Source organism: Tympanuchus pallidicinctus, unplaced genomic scaffold, assembly GCF_026119805.1.
Source record: "Tympanuchus pallidicinctus isolate F22 unplaced genomic scaffold, pur_lepc_1.0 scaffold11, whole genome shotgun sequence".
NCBI classification, from domain to species: Eukaryota; Metazoa; Chordata; class Aves; order Galliformes; family Phasianidae; genus Tympanuchus; species Tympanuchus pallidicinctus.
Genome location: NW_026294627.1, coordinates 8,639,408 through 8,658,439, shown reverse-complemented (window position 1 = coordinate 8,658,439; position 19,032 = coordinate 8,639,408). Strand labels below are relative to the sequence as shown.

Genomic DNA, 19,032 nt, shown 5'->3' with positions numbered 1-19,032 from the left:
TCCGTCAAGTCCAGCTCAGAGCTATTTAAAGACACGAGGAATCAGAGCTTCTCAAGAATGCAGCTCACCGGTGGTTGGACGTTTGTTCCATTACAGCATGGGAGGAGAAAGCCTCTATCCCAGCAACCGACCAGAAGAGGAGAGATGTTGTAGCTGTGCAGCATGCTGAATCCAAGTGGATCATGAAAAGGTCTCCTCATTTGGGGCTGGATTGCTCTTGATTTCTGAATGCTTCTAAATGGTGATTTTGTTGATGGCTTTAGCTCTTCCGAGTTCTGTCCCTGCCTGTGCTAAGAGGACGCTGCCCCTCGCTTACTTCTGGGAAGCCTCAGTCATTAGTGACTTTGACATTTCAACACATCACCTCTGGAAGTTTGCTTTGTTGCACTATTTTTTCCAGAGGCTAATATGCAAAATGTACTTAACCTGCAGCCTTCACCTGTTACCGAGGTGAAGGCACAATGCAAAAACGGGATGAACCATTACAGCTACATACCTGAGTGCAGCTGGTGTTGAGGCTTTTCCCACCTCAATTCTGCTGTTGCCTCTGTTGTTTTTTTTTTCTTTTTTCTTCAATGAGAAAACAAAGAAAAGAAGCTCTGAATAAAAGGAGCTAACTCCCCAGCCTTGCTGCTCAATCCTGACTCAAAGAAAGATGAAAAGCCAAAATCTAAGCAACCATAGATTTCTATTCTTGGTAGTAAAAGGCCATCACAAGTACCAGATATAGGAGGATTTTAGGTATCTTTCCCACATCGATCCAATGCCTGTCAAGCAAAGAAGTCCCAGACTCACAGGAATAACGAAAAAAAACCTACAAACAATGGGAGGCTATGCTTAATGGGAATATCTTAATGGGAATATAGGGCCAAAGTATATTCTGATGCTCACCAAAGCACCTTGACATTCCAGCTTGATTTCCTTCAGGTAAAGCTGATCTGACTAAAACCATCTCAGGCTTGGCAAAGCTCTCTGCATTACAGACCTGCCGACTCGGTGCCCACACACCACTGGTGCCAACAGCCATGGAAAACAAAGGAGGTGCAGCCTATGGTCAGCCAGGTCTGACCACTTCACTTAGCACACTGAGTGAATTGTTTACAGATTCCTTTCTTCTTAGGGACCGAATATACTCACGTTGGAAAAGTGAAGAAAGAAACACGTTTATACATTTATTATATACAATATTAAGGCACGGGTTTAAACAGCAAGGAATTGGAAATCTTTGGCTGACCAACAGTATCTGTATTTGCTGTGGGTGACACGTAATGCTGCTCGTTTACCCACCTATGTACAAACGACTCTCCAGCTGTACAACACTGTACACCAACTCCTCTATACAACCAACAACAATAAAAGAATGACAGTATTTTACAACGAGTTCCCAACATTGCCTGGAACGGCTACAGCACCATTTCCCAAACCACCATTCAGTTCCAGGAGCTGGGAAACCCAGCAGGAAGGCAGCAGTGCTCCATGCAAACTATTCATGGTCTGTGGGGCAGCATTGGCTGTGAGCACACCTCTGATGGCACGTCCAGCTGCCTGCCTCTACAGAAGTCATTAAGCAGTTCCATCCAAAGAAATAATACAGCCAGTAATGACGTGCTGTGGGACTCCCAAGCAGCTGGGTGTCCTTATTTCTTGGAGCAAAATGATGGCATATTTACTGTCATTTTCCTGCCATCCCCTCGCTTTGCCATCCTCCTGGCCCAGTCCCAGCTGGGCAGCGCTGGCATGCGTGGGGTTGGGAGGTGCCCACCTGCAGCCAGCCACAGCCACACGCAGGCCCGGCCTTTCCTTAGGACCTTTAAATTAACTTTAGAGGAAAAATAAAATTATTTCACAAGGCATATATTAAGCGGCACAGCATCTTCAAAGGAGTTTTACACATTTGGTTTTGCAAAGCTGCTACTACTCGAAACACACAGCTCTCCTGACGCCACGACCCACCCAGCACTGCTGCGTTAACAAGTGCAAAAACCAGAAGGAAGGCAACACCAACACATCTGTCTACACACACAGATAAGTGCATGGACTCAGCATAGCAATTTTGTTTTACAACGAAGGTATCTCACAGCCATGGGGCTCCAGCACCTGCAGCCTTTGGGGTTGCAAGGACTTGTTTTCAGCAAAAGTACAGGGTAAAGTGCCTGATGTTCTCTCAGTGTTTCTCCTCCTCTTGATGCCTACAGGAAGGGAGAGCCTTGAGCCAGTCCTGCACACACGTGTACCCAGGAGCACCCACTGCTTTTCCACTCTACACAACTTGGCATAAAATCCCACCATCCTTTTGCCAAAGCTAAATTCTTCCTGATGCCATAGGGGCACACTAGGAAATTTGGGAAGAGAAAAGCCAACAGAAAAATATCCTGGAGAGGAAAAATTCCCTACCAGCTTTTTTTTTCCCCTACTAGGAAACAGAAGATATGTTATGAGTAACATTGCTGTGAGCTGGCTGTCTCACAGACAGGTGCTACCTCGTACAGAAACCAAGGGCTTAGCTAAAAATCAGAAATGTTTTGTCTTGGGTGAAGCAGGCTGAAAAGAGCCCACAGCTCAGCACACAACAGGTGATGCTCATGCACTGCTTTGCAGTTAAACATTCCAGGTTCAGTCCTGCACCTCTTAATGCAGAGTCCCACGTCAACCCAAACGGCAGGTCTGTTTGCACAGGGAATGTGAGACTGAAAATAAGGAACTGTTCTTGTCCTGTCTGCAGACACTGCACAGTAAGAAGTATCTTCTGACCTCACATGCAAGCTTGGCTTAGTTCACTGAAATAACCGCAGAAGGCATCAGTGGTTTCTGTTTTCTTCCCATCTCTCCCGTGTAAACAGCCCTGAAGAGTTCCTTGGGCTACACTCTGTTACAGTTTTGTGCTCAGATTCTCACTTGCTGAAACCTATGTGTTGCATCTGGCTCTGCGTTGGGGCAGCAGAAGATGCACTGAGGCACCTCACCTCTTCCATCTCTGCCCTGCACAGCCCCGTGGTGGAACTGGCTGGATCCTCCTCTGACTTTCCTTCCTGAAACTTTCCCAATGTTACAAAAGGGAACAGCAGGGTAATCTCCCTCCTTCACGTTCTTCCTCTGTGGAAATTCCAATGAACAACTGCTCCTATCAAAAAACAGAAGTCTCAGCAGACTCGGAGTTTGCAAGACACGAAAATTTGCACTGTAATCCGGCTCCAAGAGTAATACTTGCCTGGCCAGGCAGAGGCACCTGACCTGCATGTCAGGAAAACCACACCACACCACTTCAAATGAATACTTACAAGAACCTGCCGTGTACATCCACACACCAATAATTCACTAAAATCCAGCAGTGAATACTTTTGAGAAAGGAATCAATACTGAGGAAGATGCAAGTTTCTCCAATTATTGTCAGATGCTCTGCTGGCCTCAGAAAAGCCAGGATTTGGCTCCTGTCCTGGCTGCAGAGGCAGCAAAACAGAAGCACCCTGTGCACCCAGTCTGTAATCTTCCTTCTCCACCAGAAAATGCAGTTTCCTCTTTCCTCAATGACCATCTTCTCGGGCCACCTTCAGTTTTCAAAGTCCCCTTCCACTCAGAAAGTCCTGAACACTCATCTCATCTCTCCTCTTGGGTCCTCTTTATCTCTCGCCTGGTCCCAAGTCTCTGTGTAACACTCAAGCTTCAATTCAGGCACAAACTTTCTTCTTCCTTCTTCAAATTCTCAGAGTCAGTTTTTAAGGTTGGCACACCAACGATGTCCTTGGACGTGGATGTATGCCCACGAAAGCCCAGACACCATCCTCTGCTCAGATGAGGACTTCCATCATATCTGTGTCTGGAAATTCAGGCTTGTGGAGCAAGCTGCTCACCCTGCCTTTGCTGTCAGGCAGCTTTCCGTGGCTGGAGTTCTCTGCAATGGAAACAAGGCAAAGTCAGTCTTCAGCTCAAATCCAGTAACGAATTACCCGAAGTAAATACAAGACCTTTTTTTTTTATTTTCCAAGGGAGAGGTACAACTGCATGGCCTAAAGACTGAAGGCCAACTGGAGGGCAAGAGTCCCATAAGCCTCCCTGCACAAGGAAGGCCACAGTAACCCAAAGTTTCAAGCAGTTAAGGTATTCAGCCTTACTAGTGCCAAATAGGAAGTTTCTAGGGGGAGATTTGCTTTTGAGTAGAAAAAAGTATAAGAAACTGACTTTTTCAAATTTGCATTTGCAAAATATGTCTCTCCTTGATAAGGCTGCATGCCAGCAGTTTCCATATTCCAAGAATAACTGAAGTTGTATTTCTTTACAGAAAAACCCAAACCGTAACAACAAAACATTCTCCATTTTACTTTTTAGCCACATGTTTCTTTTAAAAACCAGGTGATGCTTTCACTAACCATGGTTTAACCATTGGTTTGTATCCTCATCAGCATGAATGACGACATTTGTCACCCTGAGGTACCTCGGGGAACAAGCCAACAGGTCAGGGGAGCTGACACTCCACCGCTGGCCCTGCTGCCCCCAGGTGTGCTCCTGCCAGCACTCACCCAGTTTCTCCCCGGCTGGCCGTGCCCCCGGGGGCCGTGGTACCGGGCTGTGTGTCGGGGTGGTGCCCAGCCGGCCACGGCCGGGGAAGGAGGCGGTGGCGGGCCAGAAGAGCTCGGTGTTTTTGTCGGTCTGGGTGCTGTTGTCCTTGCTGCCCGTCTTCACGTGGGAGGCTGCTGGTGCCGGCACAGGTGCACACGACAAGGAGGGCAGAGGGGGAGGCAGCGTGAGGCCCGGCGGGTGCTCGTGGTGCTCCTTCCCCAGGAGCAGCCCTGAAAACACACCGAGCACAGCCATATCCAGCTCAGTCAGAGGTACTGCCCCATACTCACCCCGGAGCTACAACCCCCTTTTGCACACCCACCCCAGCCGTACCGTGGGGCAGGCACACACACCTTCACACTCCCATTCCACACGGCATCAAATGCATAGTAAGATGAGAGGTAACAGCCTATAGTTGCGCTGGGGAGGTTCAGGTGGGGTATGAGGAAACACTTCTTCTCAGAAGGAGTGGTGAGGCACTGGCACAAGCTGCCCAGGGGGTGGTGCAGTCACCATCCCTGGAGGTGTTCAGGAACTGTGAGATGTGGCACCGAAGGACGTGGTGAGTGAGCGTAGTGGGGGTGGGCTGGGGTTGATCTCAGAAGTCTTTTCCATCCTTAACAATGCTACGATTCTCTGAAGCGATGCACTAGCCAAAGCTTAACCAAAACCACAACTCACCTATGCTTCCCTTCCAGATCTTCTCCTCTTTCTTCTCCTCAGTGATCTGGTTGTTGGTGAGCGAGGTCTGGCGTGAGTGTGTGCCCGCAGCAGCAGCAATGGAGGGCACGGAGCGAGCGGGTCGCAGGCTGGCACTGTCGGCTTTGCCGGGATCCTTCCGTGAGCGCTGCTGAAGGACCTTGATCATGGCATCCTTCTCGATTATTTTTGCATGGAGATTCTTTATTCTGCCAAAATACAAATGTGCTTACAGGGCTGGAAAACAAGTTTATATGGGCAGCAATCTGCAGCCAAGGGTAGCAGGACCGCTCCCCAGGTACATGCCCTGCTGCTCTGTCATCTCTGCTTTTACGTGACCCGGATGAGGAAGCTCCCTGCAGGGCTTCTAAGGGATAACTATGCAGCCTGAAACAGGGAGCATTTCTGGCTATTAACCCCAAACAGGTTTATTTTGCATGGTTAGATGAAATCACCTATTGCTGTGGCTCTACCAACACAGGAGAAGCAATGGGAGCAATATCCTGACTGCTGTGGATTGCTACCTTCACTGAAATAACACAAAAACACAAGCAACATTCCCCCACTGCTACCAAATCCGGAATCCCTCGCTTGGCAGACTGCCACAGGGAGGAGTTTGCCTCAGCATTATCTGAATGAAAATCCTGAGTTAACCTCATAATTCAGGTCTGTTGGCAGCTGGAGGAAAGATTTGTTGCTAAAGTGATGGAAGGAGTTCCCTTTGGTGCCTATGGCAGCTGGGCTGGGCTCCCGGATCCCACTTAAGCACTGCAGAAACCATCTGTTTGTGGTGTGCAAAGCTGGGACCCCAAAGACCTTGGAAAAAGTTATCTGAAAATTCTCTCCGGGCATTATTAACAACTAATCTTACTGTATCTTTGCTGATGTGCAACATATGGTCAAATCAACTACGTTCTGTGGAGCAGTGAAAGCTGAAACGCCACATCTGAAAAACTTACACATGCAAGGGAGACAGACAGTAAGATGCCTTTAGTTTTCATAGTCAGATGTCTAATTTGCAATGAAAACACAAAATCCTAATCCATTCTTCATGAAGTCATTGGCAAAAACTATTGCTTCGCTAGAAGCAGGGTTAGCTTGCATGTCTGAGTGGAAAACAGAAACCAAATCCAGTAGAAACAATCATCTGCACTTTCCACAAGCAACACATACACTGCTTTATAGAATTGTCTGCAGACTTGTCATTTTGTGGGAAAGACAAAAATGGAGCACAGATTTCAAGTGATTTTTCATTAAAAATCTAGAGACATCCCCAAGCACTACCAAGGGATCTTTACTCATCAGCAGACCGCTTTTCTCCAAAGAACAGCTGGGATGACAAGTGCAGCCCCATGCTCTAGCACCCATGTATCTACACAGCCATGTTTCCACTGGTGTGCTGAAAATGAAGAAGTGCCATTGAACATTACCTGTGTCCAAAGAAGTGTATGCTATATGTTCTTCTACTGCTGGTAAATATATATATATATATATAAAAATAATATTTATTTATTTATTTATTTATTTATATTTATATATAAATATTTATATATATAATATATATTTTATATATATATATTTAGAGGTGTTTGGGGGACTAAGTTTTGCAGGCTTACTGCTAAATGCCATGTGAATGCCACTCAACATGGACGTGCACAACTGAGTGTATCCGGAAAGAGCAACAAGCAGGCAACTAAGGAGAGCAGACGCTCTACTTGCTGATTATGTAGGAGTGGGATTACAACTCCAGCTTTTACAAAGAGATGCTCTTGTTTCCAGAGGGGGATTTTCAGTGAGATTAGGCAAGTATTAAGCTTCCTTGCATGCCAACCTACTTTTAATATTGGAACAACCTCAATTTTTCAAGAAGGTCAGTTTGGATGCAAGGCTTTGGTGCAAGTAGAGGAAGTTATCTAAGGACAGCGAGGAACCAAAGTGCATCCTGATCCCCCTTCCCAACACCCCACCCCACCACCCAAGGGAAGGAGCCCGGTGGGGTGACTCCAGTCACAGCCCCACAGCAGTTCCTTACGTGTACTCCATGTCCTGGCAGCGCCGGTTGGCCTGCACAATTTCCTCCTCCTCCTGCCAGCCCCGTGCCTCCAGTGTGCTCTCGCCATAGCTGCCGTTGTGTGAGTGGCTGGGGGCCGAGGTGTCCCTGGCAAAGTGATGGGACACAGTCAGCTGGGCCCCATGGATCATGAGGATGGGTTTTGCAAGAGAGGTTGGTGCTTGCAAAAAAAAACCAAGCCAAATCTCACGTTTGAAGAGTAATGATTGACTGTTGAAATGGATGGCTATTGGTTGTCTTGCTGTGGTGTACCCTCGGATCTGGGTTAGTTGTTAACGGTGTTAATAATTAGGACCAATGCTAAAATCACAGCTGAGCCCTGTGAGATTAACAGCCATCCTGCAGGATGAGGTGAGACATCAAGAGGACTGATTCATCCACCAGGAAAGCAGTCCCAAAGTCACCAAGGCTGCACCATGAATGAGAAACAAAACTGCATGGAAACTCACATTAGGAAAGTGAAAAACAGAGGAAGTGCTGTCCAGACTGAAGCACAAAAGGAATGCACTGTACTGAGATCAGCACACAGCCATATTTAACAAGGCAGATCTCATCTTAGGATGTATGTGGGAGATTTGGCTCTAAAGAAACTGGGGTGAGACATTAATTATCCTGACCCATCATTGTCGGAGACTTTGCTGCAACACACTGTGCGCTTTGGGGCACCACACTTTGACACAGACAAACTGGAGTCTACCCAAACAAAAGCACTGGGAATGGGAAGGGGTTCCTACAGGACGCATGAGGGATGGCTGGAGGAAGCGGCTTTAGTTCAGGCCAGGAAGATACACCAAAAAATGTGTGTCTTCCAACATTTAAAAGGCTGTTATAACGCTGCCAGTGACCTGTTATTCATCTTGCACACCTGAGAAGGACAAGAATAAATTGAAGCAATCTGCAGCCAAGAGGTTTAGTTTAATGTTAGGAGAACTTTTTTAATTTGAAGCTTAATGAGGCAGTGAAACAGAAGACTTAGGCCACAACGCTTCCCTTGTTACAGGTTTTAAAATGAGGTTATAGAAACAGGCAGCAGAATGTGAGCTGGATGCAGCTGATACCAGTAGCTCCAGCTGTGTGCTGTGCATAACCTGTGAATAACCTGTGAAAACAGTGCTGAGTAATTTGGCATCCTTAGCTTGGTTTGAGCTTGGTGCCTGAGTTTGATAAACTTTTGGACATGACCAAAAGGGTAAATTCTGTCTTTAACCAAACTGTACTTCACAGGTGTCACCCCACTTAGAGATGTATTAACACTGCTGGAGAAACAGCATGGACAGGCAAAGCAAAATCCAGCCTTGGGGAAATACCCATTCCTTATTCCTCCCCCACACTTTCTGCTGCAAATAGAGCTGCCTGCTCACAGCAACACCATCTCACCTCTCCGTTGCAGCCGTGGCTGCAGCATTCATGGCAAAGTGCCTAATGGTGCTCTCCTCCAGGTACTTCTGCTCCCACTTGGTCATGTCGGCTTCCAGGGCCAGGATCCGCTCCTCCTTCTCCCTCACCAGCTCCATCAGTGCCGGCGCATTGTACTCAGGGAGGCTGCTGGGCTGGAAGCTGCCCTGCCTCTGCCGGAGCAAACAGCCACAGGTCACAGAATCACAGGATATCCCAAGTGGGAAGGGACCCGTAAGCATCATCGAGTCAACTCCTGACTCCACACAGCGCCATTCAAACAGGACAGGACCACCACCTGACAAGCACAGGAGCTACCAGCCCTCATTCTCCATATGGACAGCTCAGCCTTGCATTAGCACATCGCCACAGGGGCTGTGTTGAGCCACCTGCACAAGGTATTGGATTGCAGGAGTCTGGGCAGGCTGCCAGGCTGCCAGATCCCTCGATGCACAGGGATTTTGTGGGATGCACCAAACCAAGGCAAAAAGGAATAAAGCTTTAAAACATATTCTTCTTGCCTGCCTCTGCTGGTACATCCCAGACTAGCAGTCCCTGGAGATGCTTTGTGAGGGCAGCAGGAGACTTTCCACCCACATGGGCAGAAGATCCCCAGAGGCTGTGAGGTGGTTCCCACAAGAGGCAGACATGCAGCCATGAATGTGGAAGAGCACTCTGGATTTATTCTGATCTACACAGGTTTATTTTGCTCTGTTACAGGCACTTAACTACAGCACCCAAGCTGCAAGTAAAGCTGCCCTGAGCTCCTTGGTGAAGATGGGGCGGAAGAGAAAGCTCTGGGAAGATGTCATTATGGCCTTTCAGTACTTATCAACGGGAGCGGGACTGACTTTTTACATGGTCTGATAGTAGTATGACAAGGGAGAATGGCTTGAAACTAAAAGAGAGGAAATGTAGGTTAGATGTTAGGAAAAAAAATCTTTATTCAGAGGATGGTGAGCCAGAGAAGCAATGGTGCCCCATCCCTGGAGGTGCTCAAGGCCAGGCTGGATGGGCCTTGGGCAGTCTGAGCTGGTGGGGAGCAACCAGCCCATGGCAGGGGTTGGAACTGGATGAGCTTTAAGGTCCTTTCCAACCCAAACCATTCTATGATTCAGTGATAAGATCCAGCTCAGAGGCTGGGTGGAATGAGCCCATACTGGGAGAATGGGCACAAAGCTCTGTCAAAAGTCAGTATAAATAAATGGTGAGTTTTTTTTAATAAAAAAGCAATTTGTTACAGTTCACAGTGTACAATATTATGCTAAGGGGAAAATCATGTTCAGCTCTTCCTTCTAGACATTTATCTCCTGGTTACAGAAAAGAAGAGACAGCAGAGCAAGACTGTAGCTTTTGGCTTGATGCAGTAATGACATGTTTGGAAGATACTTTCTGGAACAGTGCAGTAGGGAATAACCCTTAGGAGCAACTGCTGCAACCTCTCCTGCAAACCAGCCAGTGCACTCAGATACTGTCAGACCCCCGGCAGGAAGGCAATGTTTTGGAAGTACAGTTATGGGCTGTAAAACAGAGCCCTGCGGTGCTTCACTCGCAGTCAAAACATCTGCCAGCCCTGCATGCTCAGCCTGCAACTCCAAGTCAAAAGGATATTTTTTTGGTCAATGACATGATATTTTTTTGTCAAGACAATGACAATATGCTGTTTGGACTCGCTTGGGTCAGGGAGCAGAAGAGACTGGCTCACTGTCTCCTTGCATACCACATCTCTTCTTGCTGGTGAAGAGGAGAAAAAAGCTCTTTTCCTCTGTGTTGAGAAACAATTTGAGTAGATGTAACTCTGCTAAGAGAGACAGATCTGACTGAAAACACTGGGGCATCACTGCAAGCACCACGATTTGTTGTAATGCTGTGTGTCTCATAAGGCCAGAAGTATAAAAATATCCCAAAGTCTCCCCATCAATGGTGTAGGCATGTAGGAGCTATGGCAACCTAAAATGCAGTTGCTAATTGCAGATCCAAAAAAAAACTCAAAGAAGGCAAGTTACAGAGGCATTTTTCTGACAAAATCATAGACACAGCCAGAACTCCCGCAGCAAGGACTTGGGTGGGAGTCCATCCTAGTTACCTAATCTATCCATTTGTCCTTCTGTCCCAGCCAACAAAGCCTTTTCTAGTTCCACACAGAATCACAGAATGGCCAGGGTTGGAAGGGACCTCAAGGATCATGAATCTCCAACCCCCCTGCCACATGCAGGGCCACCAACCTCCACATTTAAAACCAGACCAGGCTGCCCAGGGCCCCATCCAACCTGGCCTTGAATACCTCTGGGGATGGGGCATCCATCCAGTTTTACCTTTGCTTACATTTATTTTTCTCAAATGATCTTTCCTTTCCACCAGCATCAGCATGTTATATCCCCGAGTGACTTATTTTTTAAGTCAGAGAAGAGCAGGCTAAGAAGCAATTGAGAAGAGCTACTGAAATACAGCATATAATTCCATGATTCTGTGAAAACCCAGAGGATGTCTGTATAATCTATTTGCAAACTCCCCAGGAAAGGTTGTTGTAACAGATGAGTTTCTTGACAGATATAGGAGTGAGCCCTCCAGGAGTTACAGCAAAATCAGCCTTACTTATGTTGCTGTCTTTTACCCAGGCAGAGGTTTGATAAATGTGGTGCATCTGCTCACTCTGCACTAAAGCCAGTACTCGTGTATTGGGTACTTGGTGCTGGCTGTGAACTGGAAATCCTCCCTGAAACCTCCTCATGCTTTTTTTCCCCGTTTTCACAGATAGCTGCGTCTGGGGATTGGGGACAAAGAAGAGTCCAGAGTACCACTCAAAAGAACAACTGCATAAGACACAAGCTACCTCCAGCAGCCCCACAGCAGAGTTCAGCCATCATCCATTGGAAACCAAGGGCTCGATGGGCAATCCCAGCCCTAAAGCAAGGTGACTCTCAGAAAGGCTGAGAGAAGGCTCTGCGCTGAGTCCCTCACAGGCTATCCCTGCCTCACCTGCTGCATGCGCAGTGAGTCCAGCTCCCGCTCCAGGCGTGTGCGCAGCCGTCGCTCCATCTGCTCCCTCTTCTCACAGGCAGCCTGAAGTTGTGTCAGTGCCTGCTGTAGCTTCTCCACCTTCTCCACATAGGCCTGCTTCCTACGCAGCTGCAGGTCACAAAATAGAATCAGAGAATGATTAAGGCTGGAAAAGACCACTACGATCACTTAGTCCAACCATCAACCCATCCCCACCATGCCCACTAATCATGTCCCTCAGTGCCACATCTACACACTTCTTGAACATCTCCAAGGACAGTGACTCTACCACCTCCCTGGGCAGAGAATTTTTTTCCAATATCCAGCCTGAACTCATACTGAAGGAAGCAAAGGTTGGTTTGGGGTGGAAGGGACCCCAAAGATCGCCTAGCCTAAGCCCCTATCATGGGCAGTGACAGCTGTCAGTAGATCAGGCTGCTCAAAGCCTCTTCCAACTCTGAACATCTCCAGGGATGGAACATCCACAGCTTCTCTGGCAACCTGTTCCAGCCTCAGAAAGTGTGGGTTCTCCTCCTCTACCCCAGCTTTCTGTCATGAATTTTGTCACTGATACTGAAAGTTTTGGGGGATTGTAGCTTCAAGCTTGAAACTTGATTTAAACTTCTGATTTGGTGAGAGTGAATGCCAGAACTTTGCCAACACCAGTCAGGCCCATCTGCAACCTGGGTGGTAATAGGGGTGTTTGGGGTCATTGCTACAACCACCATGATCCCATCTGGGGCTTCTGATCTCATTTATTAGCGCATTTGTTTGGGAAGCTTTTCAGAAGCAAGATAGGAGGCAGAAAAATGCATTAACCCTCAGTGATGCTGGTGAACTACTAGATATACAAGAGACTGAGAGCTGGCTAAGCCAGAGCCAAGACAGTATTCTGGAGCCTATCTTATTTTTAAACACTTAAATTGCTACTGAACTGCAATGTGAGTTCCAACAGACATTTTTTTCCTTGTGTGATGCTGGATTCGCTTAGGTTTCCTCCCAACAACTACAGTGATAATAAAATTGATTTTTCTTAAAATTCTTCTTCCACTATCTCAAATCCATCCAGGTCACAGATGGAGTGAAACTGCTCACAGCAAAAGCAAAACTGGTTGAAGCAAAGTTCTGGCTTCCCATCCAGAACCAGCCACCTGCAGTGTGACCTCCCTAGCCCTGCTGTAATCTGGGCTAATGCTCATACTCCCACAAACTGCAGAAAAGCACTGAGATTATAATCCCCGCTGGTGTTTGGCAGCAGTAGGAAGACTGCATTCCTTGGGAGCTGATGACTGCAAAATAGACACACTGGTGGCTTCTTAGTGAATATACTGTTTTGCAAGTAGAAAAGTGCCTGTGCCATCTCCCAGCTGTGTGAGCACAGATCCGAGAGGTGACGTGGGCTCCCAGCCTTCATCCATGTCCCCACATCCTGCTGGGTGCTGAGCAGGATCTATACCACGTCAGCCAGAATTTGGCCTTGCAGCAGCCTTTTAGGGCTCAGGATTCACTCACTTATGCATGAGTGCTCCTTTGTATATGTGGGTGAGGCCAAGAACGTCTACTGCCTTAGCAATCAATTTTGTTAGATATGCAACAAGACAGTTCCCACATTCATATACTTATAGGAAAGTTCTTGAACCAAATCTGACCTTTTTTCATCCTGTCTGCAGATTTGTAAGAAATATTTCATCCACGTGCACTTAAGAAGCAAAGTACAACATGTTGTCACTGAAATTAATGGGCTTGCTAGTTGCTGTGAGGGAGGAAGGTTGTAATCAGAAATACATGATTCTAAGCCCCACTGCCTTGCGGAGCCCCAGGCTCAAAGGAAAAATGGCTGGAAGTTACCTCAGCAGGTACCAGTCTATCCTCCTGCTACCAGATAGGATCAATTCTACCTAAGTCACAGGCTGGAGAGCTGGGTGCAGAGGAACCTGATGAGTTCCAACATGGGCAAGTGTACAGTCCTACACTGGGGAGGAATAACCACGTGCATCAGTAGAGGTTAGGAGCTGACCTGATAGAGAGGAGCTCTGCAGAGAAGGACTTGGATGCCCTGGTGGACCATAGGTTGGCCACGAGCCAGCAGTGTGCCTTTGTAGCCAAGAAGGCCAATGGGATCCTGATCTTCATCAAAAGAAGCGTGGCCAACAGGTCGAAGGAGGTGATTTTCCCCCTCCTACTCTGCCCTGGTGAGGCCACAACGGTGGTATTGTGTCCAGTTCTGGGCTCCCCAGTTCATGAAAGACAGGGAACTTCTAGACAGAGCTCAGCAGAGGACCACAAAGACAAAGACGGGTCTGGAGCATCTCTCTTATGAGGAGAAGAGGCTGGGAGACGTGAGAGTGTTCAGCCTGGAGAAGCTTGAGAGGGGATCTTATCAATGCTTATAAATAACTAAAGGGCCAGAATCAAATGGATAGCCCTTTTCAACGGGGCCAGGTTCTTTTCAGTGGTGCTCAGTGACAGACAAGGAGCAACGGGCACAAACAGCAACACAGGAAGTTCCATAAAAACATGAGGAAGAACTTCTTTACTGTGAGGGTGACAGAGCACTGGAACAGGCTGCCCAGGGGGGCTGTGGAGACTCCTTCTATGGAGACACTCAAGACCCACCTGGATGCCTACCTGGATACAACCTGCTCTAGGGAACCTGCTTTAGCAGGGGCTGGACCTGATGATCTCCAGAGATCCCTTCCAACCTCCACAGTTCTGTGACTGTATGAAAAGCTGGTGGACGTCTGTATAATCTGTTTGCAAACCCCCCAGGAACATGGACACCACAGCCTTTCCCTACAAACGACTTCATGACCTATTTTCCTTTGCTGCTTGAAAACTTTTACCCTAATGCCTAATCTGGCTTTCTCTTTTGCAATTTAAGCAAATTACTTCTTGTTCTGCTTCCAAAGTGTGATCTACTAGAGCAAGAAGCACTTAATGAAACAATTCATGTATTCACAAAATCAGCAAACTTGTCTGAATGCTGCTCTTGTCCCACTGGTTAGGAAAATAAAGATGAAGAGCAAAGGCCAAAAGGGGCTGATCCAAATCTTGTGTCCATGAAGCAAAAAAGTCTGAGAGACCAGTGGGTCTTATGAAAAAATTTCTGCTCTGGGAACTAAACTCTGGTTTGAGTTACAGAACAGCGACTGGGAAAAATCTATGGATTTGACTGTAAGAGAAGGAGGATTCACTGACTTGCTACGTAGGTTGTTTCCATGTTAATGACTCTTTTCTTCTGGCCTGATTTGCTCAGCTTTAGCTCCCAAACACTGCATCTCGTTATCTCACCTCATGTTAAAAAGCGATGTTTAATCTGGCTGACAGCAATCTCTTCTTAATCTTCATGTGTACGGACCCAAGCTCAGCCGTCTCTTAATTTTAATTGTTCACAGCAAAGAACATCTTCTGGGCTTCAAATAAATTCTATGGCTCTTTCCTGACCTCTCTCCAGTTATTCAGTTGTTTCTCTGACACAATTCCAGCAGCAGTGTATAAATGACATGTGGTGGTAATACCACCTACATACTTTTGAATTAAATCCTTCTACTAACAAGCACTCAAGATAATGTAGATTTACATAGTATATTATGTTAATTCAACTTAGCAGCTGCTGCTTATTTCTCTTGATTTGAAAAGCTTTTAAACTCAATTACATTTTGGTGCTACAAGAAATCTATGTGAAATTACAAAGCAGTGCATGAGGTACAACTCAATAATAATCATCACCTTTATGTGTTTGTTTCTTTCAGTATATCCCAAATTAAAACAAGAATACTTGGTTTGAGATGAAGACTCAAAACTTGAAGATTATCTGGTTTGCATATGTGTCAAACTGATCTCCAACAAGTGGAGATCGTTCAAATAGTGGTCTCTTTTAGTGGTGGAACAGACCAAAAGCAAGGTAAAGTGCAATGAGGAGTTTGGGTACATGCTGACAGTCACAGTTTAACCATGCATTGCCCAAGTTGCTTGGCACTGCACTGCACTGAAACCACAGTAGCTGTGAGAAAGCTCATTTAACTCTTCTTAGAATGAAAACCAGGTAAGCACTACTAGCTTAACATGGGCCTGCTGAGGCTGAGGGCTCTGACTAACTCTGGGGAATGTGGTTGCATCACATTCATTCACTGTCAGCCCTTGGATCTAACATGCTCTAGGGCACGTAGGTTACCACCTCTGCAACACCTAACATGCCCCAGACATGAGGTTATCATCTCTGTAACACCTACTGTGCTCCAGCCTTGAGGTTATCACCTCAGTAACACCTAACACGATCTGGGCAGAAGGTCCCTAACCCACCTTGAGCAGAAGATCACTTCCTGAGGAACACCAAACATGTAGGACCTTACCAGATCTCTTCACAGGAATATTTGTCCTCTCTCAGTTTAACTTGTAATTCCCATCCAGCAAAGGCATATTTTTCTTGGAAGACTAGGCTAGGAACTGGCAACTGCAAAGCTTTAAGACACAGAGCCTCGAGACTGCAAATGTATTTACAGGTTAAGGACAGCTTTTTATACCACCTGCCTGAAAATCTGTGTTTATGCTTCTGCTGCCTTCACCAATGTGTGATTAGCAAGTTGGTATTACCTGCCAGTGTCACACTGACACTGTGGAGCAGCCAGAAGCTAAACATGTTTCTTCCCACTCCCTGTGTGATGCTGTGTTTGCAGAAGCAGGTACTGCTACCTAAAGCATTTCTTTATTCAGCCACTTTATAAGAAAATGTAAACAGAAAAGCTCTGGTTACCTTTAAGGCAAACAGTACCAAGTGAATAATGGACAGATGAAAGCTATACTAGCTCCTGCAGCTATCCCAAAGGGACTGCCCTAAATACACTGGGAAGATGAGTAGTTTAACAGAGGAGCACTTACTCTTAATGGGATCCTCTTCCTGCTGCTGAGTGTATTTGCCAGAGGCAATGGAGGCATTTTTTAAAAATGTTTTCAAACAAGAAGTCAGAATGGTCTAGTGGCCAGGAACGATATAGCATTCACCTTCAGTACTTGAAAACCACCAGGTTGTGAGTTATCATTAATTAGCCTACAGGAGGGTCTGCCTTGAACTGCATCAAGTTACCTGCCCACTCCTCACAAGACAACTGGCAGGATTCATCCCCAGGCCAACCTCTGTGAGAGCGCAGCTAGGAAATGAGGCACCAAAGGGAACAGAGCTGACCAACCTTATTACTCTCTTCCAGTACCTGAAAGGTGCTTACAGTGAGAGCGGGGTAGGTCTCTGCTCACTGGTGACAGGTGACAAGACGAGGGGAAATGGCCTCAAGTTGCGCCAAATTAAGTTTAGGTTGGACGTTAGGAAACACTTCTTTACAGAAAGTGTGGTTAAACACTGGAATGGGCTCCCTAGGGAGGTGGTTGAGTCACCATCCCTGGATGTGTTTAAGAGCTGTTTGGATGTGGTGCTCAGAGATATGATTTAGCAGAGGGTTGTCAGAGTCAGGGTATTATGGTTAGGCTGCCATCAAGTTGGACTTGATGATCCTTGAGGTCCCTCCCAACCTGAGTAATTCTATGATTCTATGACCATGCCAGCATTCTGTGCTAGGTGAGCATTCTTCCCCTCACTGATGGAGCCTACTCAGACAGTCAAAACTTTTAAATTTATTCCCCATAAAACATCTTCCTTCTTTGTTGGTCCCAGGGACTGATATTTCAGGGTCAAAAAGTCCTATTACAACAGTCCTGTCTTATCTGCCAGAGCACACAGGCTTTCAGCTAACTATTATTTGCAACTTCTCATTGAAGGTCTGTAAGGAACACAATAAATTGAAATTTATTGATCTCCAGTAACAGAACTGACATCACTCTTGGTTATTGCTAATACCGAGCATTATTTCCATTTTGAACTTGCTTAGCTTCAGATCCAGCTACTAGATGTTGTACTGTATTTGCCAGCTTGAAGAGCCCTCTGTTCTTAGGATTTGTCCTCCTGTTTGAATACTGATTTTCACTATTGGGCTTACATGACCATTTTTAAGAATGCCTTGGGGGTTTTGCATAGATGACACTTTGGGAGTCTTATGGTACAACAGGTTTTTTCAGCTCTTGGATAAATACTGTAGCTCCAAATCCTGAGGGTCTTGCCTGTAGCCACATCAGCTCATTCTCTGAAGACCACAATTCACATGCAAAGTTGCTAAGCCCTAGACTGCTGTGCTGCGGTCCTGGAATTCTCTGAGGAGATACAGGATGTACCAGGATCACATGTTTACATCACAGCTCTGAATCAGTGAGTCAGATTTTTGTTTGATATTTCTAAGCCCTACCAATACCTCAGCCATCAACTATTTCAGCCTAGAAATGCTCCTGATTAGATGTTGAAAGCTCTGCCTTGAAAACATCTATGGATGTAGTCTCCTTTAATTGCTTTCCTGGCTCAGTGCTGTACTGCTATGCATTTTCTCTGCTGGACAGACACCACATGGGAGCAGGAAAATGTGCCACATGATGGCCAGAATAGATTCCGGACTGGGATGGAATAAGTCTTATCTGCAAGCTACCATTAGCATCAGAGCAGAGGAATGATGCCCACGCCTCACCTCCTCTTCCAGTTTGATGACTTTGGCTTGAGCATTGTTTAGGGCCTGGTCAAGGATTTCAATGTGCCTGCGCTGATCCTCATTGGCAGAGCGCATGGCTGCCAGCTCCATCTCCAGCTTCTCCTTCTCTTTCAAGTGTTCCTTGTCTGGAAGAAAGACAAGAACATTGTGGATAAGATTTAAAATGACATCAAAAAATAAAGCTAAGTTCAGTCAGCTCTTCTCGCAATTTTCCCTCAGCAACAAAACTCACCATCAATTTTGCTGACAACCTACATACTGAAAAGCTCAGCTCCACCTATATGAAGTTCTTTACTTAGAGGGCGGTGATGCCCTGGCACAGCTGCCCAGAGAGCTGTGGTGCCCCATCCCTGGAGGTGCTTAAGGCCAGGTTGGATCGGGCACTGGGCAGCTTGAGCTGATGGGGGACAACCAGCCCATGGCAGGATGGGAACTGGGTGATCTTTAAGGTCCCTTCCAACCTAAGCTATTCTATGATTCTGTGATCTATCTCTGCTCTGACACACTGAGAAACCACTTCAGGAAATACAAATATTGCAATCTAACTGCTGGATCTCCAGTGTCAGACTACAAACAGTTAATAAGGAGAGGAACAGGGGATGGAAGTTTCATTCAGTGAAATCTGAGATTTCAAAATCTGGCCTTCGTTCTGAATCATGGCAAAAATAGAGCATTTGGAAAGCCTCCAAGAAAGAATATTTTCTCCAAAAATTAATTTGGCACCAATTA

The 19,032-nt window shown here is 46.4% G+C and overlaps 1 protein-coding gene across 2 annotated transcripts in view; it reads right to left on the bottom strand.

The window, feature by feature from the left end:
- Positions 1-1,151: 1,151 nt before the first annotated feature.
- AMOTL1 (angiomotin like 1) overlaps positions 1,152-19,032 on the bottom strand; it is a 54,575-nt gene continuing 36,694 nt past the window's right edge. For both annotated transcript variants that reach the window (XM_052671329.1, XM_052671330.1), the window contains 7 exons: positions 18,283-18,428; positions 11,699-11,848; positions 8,702-8,892; positions 7,286-7,411; positions 5,236-5,462; positions 4,515-4,784; positions 1,152-3,889 (listed from right to left, as the gene is read on the bottom strand). In XM_052671329.1, coding sequence (XP_052527289.1) covers positions 3,786-3,889; positions 4,515-4,784; positions 5,236-5,462; positions 7,286-7,411; positions 8,702-8,892; positions 11,699-11,848; positions 18,283-18,428 — 1,214 coding nt within the window. In that variant the 3' untranslated portion in view covers positions 1,152-3,785. The remainder of the gene's footprint in view (positions 3,890-4,514; positions 4,785-5,235; positions 5,463-7,285; positions 7,412-8,701; positions 8,893-11,698; positions 11,849-18,282; positions 18,429-19,032) is intronic.